This window comes from Gymnodraco acuticeps, unplaced genomic scaffold (genome assembly GCF_902827175.1).
Source record: "Gymnodraco acuticeps unplaced genomic scaffold, fGymAcu1.1, whole genome shotgun sequence".
Lineage (NCBI taxonomy): Eukaryota > Metazoa > Chordata > Actinopteri > Perciformes > Bathydraconidae > Gymnodraco > Gymnodraco acuticeps.
The window spans coordinates 980,558-990,733 of NW_022991123.1; the positions used below are offsets into that span (position 1 = coordinate 980,558).

At 43.0% G+C, this 10,176-nt stretch overlaps 1 protein-coding gene across 1 annotated transcript; it reads left to right on the plus strand.

Annotated features, from left to right (window-relative positions):
- Window positions 1-358: 358 nt before the first annotated feature.
- Window positions 359-4,163, plus strand: rtn4rl2a (reticulon 4 receptor-like 2 a). Its single transcript, XM_034237091.1, has 4 exons — window positions 359-508; window positions 1,038-1,264; window positions 1,416-1,649; window positions 2,291-4,163. The coding sequence occupies exons 1-4, from the start codon at window positions 451-453 to the stop codon at window positions 3,143-3,145; spliced, it is 1,374 nt and encodes a 457-aa protein (XP_034092982.1). The 5' UTR covers window positions 359-450; the 3' UTR covers window positions 3,146-4,163.
- The last annotated feature ends 6,013 nt before the right edge of the window (window positions 4,164-10,176 follow it).

The following is a 10,176-nucleotide window of genomic DNA, read 5'->3' on the forward strand; positions in this document are numbered from 1 at the left end:
TACCCGTTCTGCGCTCCTCCACACACAGAGCCCAGTCATCATCAATGGGCACCGTGCCTTGCCCCCCTCTCTTTACTGTGTCTTCACTCCATCTCCCTTCCTCCGTTTTGTTCTATGTGCGTCGAGAACGTCTCCTCCTCTCATTGCCTGAGCGCACGTCTCCAACCAGCGCAATCTTTACGCGCGTACAAGCTCTCCAAGAGAATCCCCGACGGTGGGGCCCCTCCCCTTTCCGTTCCTTGCCGCCCTCACTCATTCATGACCCGGGATTGGTGACGTAGGAGATTCCTCCTTGCCCACTGCCGTAGGCAATAACGGCATGCTTGAGTATATATGGGACAGAGGAGCCAACAACCGGCACAGTCGCTCCGAATCGGGAACTAGGCATCAGCAGAGATAGCAGGCTTTACTTCGCCCTATAGGCTAACTCGCTTTACGCTTTGGTTCAGGATGGACACCTCTTCGATTTCTCGGAGCCGACGATGCTCCTTTATGCGCAACTGCAAAAGTAAGTTTGTCTTCTTTGGTTTTGGATTCCTGGATACTACAGTCTTAGAGCTAATGCTGAATTGTAATACTTGTACGACTACTACATTTCTAATCTAAGAAAGATTGATGTACTTTTGTATACATTTTAAATGTAACATCAAATATGGATACAAAAAAAACCGAGACTTTGACGTTCTGCTTTGCAACTGTCTTATATTATGACTTATACAATCAGATTTATATACACACTTATATAGTCACATTTCAAAATGTAGAGAGGAATATAACAATAACGTTGTATAGAGCTTAGAAGAGCTGTTGCGTTTTGAGATTGCTGTGATCATTGTGTGCGTAATGGTCCGTTTAAGTGTACTCTGATGCGTAAACTCCACTTATTGTAAAAATAGAAAGCTCTAAAGTTGAGACCAAATCTAGATTTGACTCGAATGCCAGTGCAATAATAGCAACCATACTCATTCAGCATGCCAGTGATGTGTCAGTACCACGGACAACTCGCTCACCTTCCTCTCTCCCCCGTTATCTTTCAGGCGGTCTCTCCCTCTGGCTGGTGGTGTGGCTGGTCCTCGGCAAGCCAAGTCCGGCATCGGCGTGTCCGCACAATTGCGTGTGCTACCCGACGCCCATGACTGTGAGCTGCCAGGCGCAGAACTTCACCGCCGTCCCAGTCGGAGTGCCCTATGAGTCGCAGCGCGTATTCCTCCAGAACAACCGCATCACGGAGCTGAGAGTTGGCTCTTTTGGATTTGGGACTCAGGTAAGAAATAATTTAAAAACGGTGTTTTCAGAATGGGAAGGATAAAGCTTGATTTTTTAGTGAAATTATTATTTGTATTTCACATTTAATGTTTAATAATATCCACCGAGGAGAAAAATAACCGTTCAATTCATGCGTTTTCTCGCATCAGGTCCTGTGGCTGTTCTCTAACAACATCACGTGGATTGAAGCTGGGGCTTTCAGTGAGCTGAGGGACTTGGAGGAGTTGGACTTGGGGGAGAACTCCAACCTCCACAGGCTGGAGGGGGGAGCCTTCCGCGGCCTTGAGAAGCTCCAGAGCCTCCACATGCACCGCTGCCGGCTCACTGCTCTGCCCCATGACATCTTCCACAAGCTTTACAGCCTGCAGTTCCTCTACCTGCAGGTAGGGGCGCTGGAGATACATGCAATTAAATGCGGTTAGACTCAGTGCTGGCCTTGTTGAGCATCAAATGAATTATTCTGATCTTATTACTTTAATGAAAGTAGCAATACTATGATATTGAAATATTCTCTCAAAGTAAAAGTCCTACAAAATCTTAACGCAAGCACAACATATGTTTTTTTAGCCTTAACATTTAGAAAGTAAAAGTATTCACCTGATACAGAATTGCTTTTTTCCGAATCCCATGTAATATATATTTAGATTTTAATTAATCACTTTAATATTGCTAAAATATTTGCCTCAAATAATGTGCTTTATACACTTTTTGTAATTGTTGTTTTGAAAATTTATTATTATTTCGATTTTTTATTAAAGAATATGAAAAAGAATATGATCTACAAAATAACTAACGTTAGCAATTACATCCAGTGGAGTAAAAAGTAAAAACATTTGCCTCTTAGATAAGTGGAGTAAAAATATAAAATGAAAGAAAATGTACTTAGTTACTCTCCACCACTGGATACATAGACACATATATCAGCCACCCACAGCTTCAACATCTTGTTACATATATTACAAATACCATTGTGTCTCTTCTTTTCTTGCTTAACCTTTTTTATTCTTTGATTTTTCGTCCACAGGAGAATAATCTCCACTTCCTGCAAGATGACATCTTCTCTGACCTCATCAACTTGAGCCAGCTGTTCCTGCATGGCAACCGAATCCGCACCCTGTCAGAGAACGTGTTCCGTGGCCTGGTCAACCTCGACCGCCTTCTCCTCCACGACAACCGCATCAGGCAGGTGAACCGCAGAGCCTTCCGCGACCTCGGCCGACTCACCATGCTTTTCCTCTTCAACAACTCCCTGGCTGAGCTACCCAGCCAGGCCCTGAGGGACACCCAGGGGATCGAGTTCCTCCGCCTCAACGCCAACCCCTGGTCCTGCGGCTGCGAGGCCCGCGGCCTGTGGGAGTGGTTCCGTGAGGCCCGCGTCTCTTCTTCCGAGGTTATCTGCGCATCCCCTGCTGCCCGCCGCAACCAGGACCTCCGCTTTCTTCGTGAGATGGACTTCGCCCCCTGCCCCCTTCCCGACGCCGGCTCCATCGCTGGTTCCACCACCACCACCTTCAGCACCAAAACCCGCTGGTGGTTCCACAAGAACAAGCCTCAGTCGTCAACGAAAGGTGTCTTCGAGAAAGCCTCAGAGAATGTCAAAGCTGGTTTATATGGTAAAGGCCCATCCACAACAACCTCAGTAGTCAAGTACGAGTTGGGGGAGGAAGAGCTGGCGCTGCCCAAGCTCGACGCAGAAGAGTACTGGGCGAATTACGGCAATGAGGACTCAGGTGTCACCCTGCGATGCTTCGAGCTTGAATGCCCGCCTGACTTTGACCTGCCTACATCTTCTTCCTCTCCCTCATCGCCCTCTCTCCTCACACTCCTAGCCCTTTCTGTTTGCAGTCTCTGCTTCAACCTCCACCTGCTATTCGGCTGAATCTGACTCTTAGCGCGACATCCCATTCCCCTTTCAGGCTGTTTTAAAGGCTGTGAGGAATCCTGTTAGACTGACACCCCCTTTGCCCGCTTTGCTGTAAGCCAATTCTCAAGGCACAGCCAGGGAGATAGGGGGACGGTGAGATTCTGAATCTTCCACCTACAGGGCTTAACACTTAAGAGTTATTCAACTAAGGTCAAGTACATCTACAATACTCTACAGGTATGGCTTTATGTCACCTGTATGGTGTCACGTTGAGTTTCTCTGCAATCAGGGCTAGGAGGGGCTGAGTCCATCACCGATATCAGTGCAATTTGTAAATGATGTGTTCATTTTGTCACCAATAATGGCTATTAGTGCATTCAATGTACTGGCTGCTACGAATACTACGATTGCTGTTAGAATCAGTGCAAGACAATACTGTAACCACTTAAAGTGTTATGTAAATAGTATGATATCTGTGGTTCAACTTTCATCTCCATTTAGGAGTGCTTCTAAAGGGCAGAGCACAGTGTGGATTAGAGTTTGCTCAAAGAGGGAACAGAGAGGAAGATATACTGTGAAGCTTGGAGGGGAAAGAGAGTAAGAACAAAGGAACAGCAGCGAGGAGAATGGCAGGGAGAAGAAAGAGAGGGGTTGTTCAACGAAACAACATTAGAAAGAGGAAGATATCAAAAAGGAGGGAGAAGTGGAGACAGTGTTCATGCAGCAATAAGAAAAGAGGCGGAGATAACACAGCGAGGCACTGTGACAGGGACAGTGCTGGCCGTAGAAGCAGCAACATGCGGGAGAAAAGTAATAAATCCACTCATCAGCTAGTTGTACCCATCCATCTCACTACCATCCACCATTTTCTGTGAACGTGTTGTCGTGTGAGACAACAACTGTTAAATAATGCTTCCTATCAGGAAGCCAGATATTCTGCTTTTTTATGTCTTTCTGTGACATATTGATATACTGTGTTAAGATTGTTGACATGGATGCAGATCAAGATCTTGATAAAAAATACTACACCGAATATTTCCTGAATCATGCTTTTTCTTTGGGGCTGAACCAACTTTAGAAAAAGGGATTAAAAGGGGAACACCATTACAATTACAATGGTTTATGCCAATGGCCTGACAAATATTTGGAAACTACCCCCATAATCCAAAAAGTGACAACCTTGTGATGTCATGAAGTATATAGTCTGCAGCTGCTTCATAGAAATTGGCATCAATCTTCCCTGATATTTTTGGAGTGTCTTAGACAGTAGACACAACATGAGTTACAAACTGTTTAAGGTTTTTTATGGTAATTCAGTGATGAAAGCAAAAACAACATGGAACTGAAAAAGATAGCAGATTGCCGCTATTTGACTAAACTGTGACTAACGTGGAGTGAGAGTACTGACCACATGGAGCTGATGTCCCCTGATGGGCATCTGTCTGTCTTGTGTGTGTGTGTGTGTGTGTGTGTGTGTGTGTGTGTTAGTGTTGATGAGCTCTGCAAAAGGCAAATACGTCAGTAGGTTTGTCACCCCCATGACACATCGGTGGGCGATGCAAGATGGATGGAAGAGGTGCAAATTGACTGATTTGTAAATACGCTAAGAGAGCAAGAAGAGAGAACAGGAGACAAATTAAGATCAGAAAATGATGTGAAGCGATAGAGGAGTGGGCTCAAACCTAAAAGGGATTGGTAATTGCTGAGAATGCAAGAATAACAATAGATGCTTACAGGGCCGGACTGGGACAATAAGTCAGGCCGGGAATTATACACCCAGCCAGGCCACTACCAGTTTTCTTTTGTGCCATTTTCCTGGATTTATTTGTCAATATTTACAGCGTTGCTGCCCATAGTGATAGCCCTGCACTTTAAATCGACTACCCCAGAATAAACATATGGACATGGGTTACTATTTAAAAAAAAATTCAAAATCTATTTAGGAACCTATCCATGTGAACATATTTTAAGTGGGGGTGAACCTCAAATCCTCTAGGGGGGTCCGGGGGCATGCTCCCCCGGTAAGATTTGTTTTTTAAATGTTTGACTTAAATGCATCAATCTGGTGCACTTTGAGGGGGAAATAAAGAGACTACACACATATGAAACAGAACTGTATACATTTAAATAATCATAAAATCATAAGAACATGGCCATAACCAATAACATACCATATCCAAAATGAATTGAAACTTGTTTATTTATTTGTTTCATTTATAGTTGTGAGTGTGTCTGGGCTCCTGAACCAGCCTCCCTCCTCTCCCCCCTGCTCCTCTTTGAGGCAGCAGCAAAGACTAGTTTTAGCTCTCAACAAGTTTTTAAAGTGTAACTTTTTTTTAAATTATTCATGCATATTTTACTAATCACTCCCCCTTCAAAAGGAAATATATGTTTACATAGATGGTGACCAAACCGTTTGAGACCCACTGAGAACTTAGACTAAGTTAACTATCCAAACACTCAGAGTCCTTTACCTCACCTGAGCTGTAGTTATCAGTCTCTCAGTCTGACAGCTCATTATATCCGTTAGCGCAGCTAGCTAGCACCAGATGCTAACAACAACAATACACGGAACCGGTGCACGCGCTTTCTCTCTCGCTCACTCGCGCCACACATACACTCCCGAGCTTGAATGACACGAGACCAATCGAGGGCATTAGTATGATCTGTATTAAAGTGGCCATGTCGGCAGGCCACATCATGTAGACAGCCAGTCACCCTCTGTGAGGCAGAGACCCACATTTGCGCAGCGTTGCATTCACAATACATACATAACAAAAATTCCTCAGGCCAGCAGGCCACTTAACAGGCCAGGCCATTGGGAAACCTCCCGGTCCTCCCGATGGCCAGTCCGGGCCTGGATGCTTAGCAGTGGAAGTATTGCGAAAAAAAGGGAGGTGGAAGTTACCATTTATAGGCATTCACTCCCCGCCTATTGCCATGTAGGAATCAAGATACTGGAGGTGTTCTGATGCTGAAGTTGTTGTTCCCTTTTATTTGCACACCGGTTTCCTCCATCCCTTAACGCATTGCAAGGAAGACAGGCAGGAAGGAGGGGTCCCCAGCGGCAGTAGAGGTGATGAGGGCAAGGCCAAGATGTAGGAGGAAGAGTAGGAGGTAATGTAAGAGATGTACACATACACACAAAGATCCACTTTTGAAGCCAGTTAGCCTCAGAAACATATGAACACATTCTTCTTTTCTCTGTATGGCTCAGAGAGTTACTGGAAAGCCTTGTCAATGCAGTTCATAGATAATGATGTTTGAGGGAAATATTTGGTGCAATTACTCTTATTGAGTCTCATGGGAGGAGGTCAAACTGAGCCTGGGTGCTCTTCAGTGGCCATGACAGGGAGGTCACTGTCAGACGACCAAAGTGCCAGTTATACCATTTTCATGTTCTATGTTTTGTATCTGACACAGACATACAACTTCTATATGACAGATAATTTGGTATGTTATTTTTTAATGTTAAATAATATGTAACTAAAGGAAGGAATACATTCATACTTGTTTGATCAAAATGTGCTAGTGTGGGTTTTTTTCTTTAATGTCTTGGCGATTGTCTATTCAAACACCACACACACACACACACACACACACACACACACACACACACACACACACACACACACACACACACACACCACACACACACACACACACACACACACACACACACACACACACACACACACACACACACACACACACACACACACACACATACCATGTATACATCATTTCAGGGGACATTACATTGACTTACATGCATTTTCTGGAGACTTATCCTAACCTTAACCATAACCACCACATGCCTAACCCTAACCCTTAACCTTACCCTAACCTTAACCCTAAACCTAACCAAGTCTTCACCCTAAAATTAATGATTCCCCTCATGGGGACCTCCATAAGTGAGGCGAGTCCCCACACGTGACTGTGTAAACAGATTTAGGTCCCCACAAGTATAGTAATGCTAGGCCACACACACACACACACACACACACACACACACACACACACACACACACACACACACACACACACACACACACACACACACACACACACACACACACACACACACACACACACACACACACACACACACACACACACACACACACACACACACACACACACACACACACACACACACACACACACACACACACAAGGCAAGGCAAGTTTATTTATATAGCACTTTTAAACACAAGGCAATTCAAAGTGCTTTACAAAAAATTAAAGACATTAAGAAAAAGGCACACACACACACACACACACACACACACACACACACACACACACACACACACACACACACACACACACACACACACACACACACACACACACACACACACACACACACACACACACACACACACACACACACACACACACACACACACACACACACACACACACACACACACACACACACACTTGCCATTGTGTAAGTCTTCCAGGCACTTGTCCAGCATTCTTAACGGTGCAAATATTGAGCTGAGAGAAATGGAGAACAGGAAGCGTGAAGAAAATAAAGCACATGCACTGTAAACTTCCTCATTTACCCGTATGTCAAACTCAAGGACTCTGGATGGTACAACGCTCCAATGACAAATCACACCTGCTCTGACAATATGCCGTAGGGTTTATTTATGAGAGACAATACCCACTACGATAGTATTTAGATGACAAATGAGTATTAGCATTGTTGATCATCACATAGAGATAATAATAATCTAATTTGTGTAATCCAAATGCACTACACCAAAAACTGTTGTGGACATGTGTCTATGTTCTCCTAAAGAAAAAGATAAACTTTAAAATGTGATGACAATTGATTTATACACATGAAATCATCTTAACTGCAAAGTTCACATAAGTACATTTAAAAGATTGTTGGCCACTGTAATCATCACACTCCAAAGATCCCTTCATATGTTGTGCCTCTACTGTGACATGTTTACATGCTTTACTGTTCTTATTTTTCTCATACTGCCTGTGCTGCAGCACCTCTTTTCACCCTCTGTCTGAAACCAGAGCCCAGTCTGCTGATTGGTAAGCTGGCCGGCTCTGTTGTGATAGGACAAGCACGAGATACCCTGCGCCTTAGACTATCACATACAATGTGTTGGAGTGCTAGCCAATGCAAGCATGAGTGTTACATAGTGATGTCACTATGTTATGTAAGTAAACAAGGCATTAGATCCGAGGCGTTTCAGGCAGGGAGAGAAAACTCCCTCCGTAGGGAACTATGGGATTTTAGCCTTTGCAGACCATTTATATGCACAAAATTATATAACACACTACTGGAAAGGGAAAACCCCAAAAAGCAATATAGAGCCCTTTAACCTGTTAAGCCCCGAGCCTGTTTTTCAGGTCTCAGGGTCAAAAATGACATTCCCAGAACAAATGACCATATCTTCCCTTCTAAAAGGGGTAAATTAATAATCTTTTTTTCTCAAAGTAATGATAAACCTGTGAGTTGGATGTAGAACAGTCAGAATCAATATAGATGTTTTTATTTTAAAGAAAATTCAGATTGAACATAGTAAAAAACTGTAAATTATAGTGTCCGTCCAAAAATGTTTTTGTACTTATAGTGAAAACTAACCTTGGATGATGGGTTAGTAGACTAAAAGCTTTAGGAATCCAAAGTACAACATATAGTAAGTACCCTGTATCAAGATTGATGCAAAACAAGTGGTATTTTACCTTTTTAGACAGATTTAGCAAAAAAAACCTCTTCTGGGGCCATTTGGGTGGATTTTCCATATCTCTGGCCCCCCTTGTTCGATTTTGACATGTGACATCTCTTTTTGACCGTTAGAGCCAATATAATCTAAGGGGAATCGTCCCGCACACACTCATGTTAATAAAAAAAATGGCATCTTCGCGCAAGCAGTTTTATTGACTTATTTTAAAAATGTCATAGCATGATACCTATCGTAGCAAACTCATTTCAAATATACTTACAAGACACAATCATAAAACAGACTAACCCTTCCAGCAGTGAGAGTTGGCCAACTTTATAATCCCAGAACCTCAACAAGCGCTCAAGTCCCAGCTGTGTGTCCAATGAATGTAGCTTTTTAGTGCAACCAGGAGTAAAAACTTAATTCTATTCACCTTCAGTCTCAAAATGTCATAAAATGTGTTTGGCAATTGTCTAGACTCTGGAACTTACATTTTTTTTTGTGAGGGTATCTTGTGATGTCCTGACGATTGCCTTTAACTTTTTTTTTTAAAAACATTTTTTATATTAAAGGACGATATGATGCACCAACCATCCCCTCCCACCCCACATACTGTAAAGATAAGTTTGATTAAAAAAAAGCACATTGATTCCATTCACTAAAAATAATATAGAACCACTATGTAATTTTAATAATATTCCCCAATATTCATGGGTGTTTGGAGGATAAAATAATGTATCAAGCACAGTCATTTCTCATACAAATGGTCTGCAGAGCTGCCTTCCATCATGCATTTTTGCTGATTATTGCTATGGGTTATTTTGTAGCATTTAATAAGTCAGGCTTAATTTGTTGTTGTCATGGGAACTTCGTATCCCACATTTAGGTATTATACAAACATAATCATTTGTCAAAGGAGGATAAACACACTGTACATGCACAGTTTATTAGGGAAGCATAACACATTAAAAAAAAGCAGTTATGGGACAGAACCATTACTTATGAGCAATGTTTTCTTTGTCCAAGGACCAGACCTTGCTATGAGCAAACAGACAACACAACTGAAATGTGTTACATGAAAAAATGTCACAGACCCACACTGCGAACACACACAGATCACAAAATGTGGCACAGAGCTAACTCACAGCCTGTCATGCCTATATAAGGATGAAACAAGCGCATCACCCTGCTCATTCCAATTGGTCTTCAAGCCTTTGTGTGGCAGAAAAAAAATCCATGACGCACCTTCTCCGTCAAGAACATGTAAACTGGGTGGATTCCATTGGAGGACGTCCATGTCACTCACCCGTCAGACGGGGGCGGGAGGAGCACATAACTGTGGAA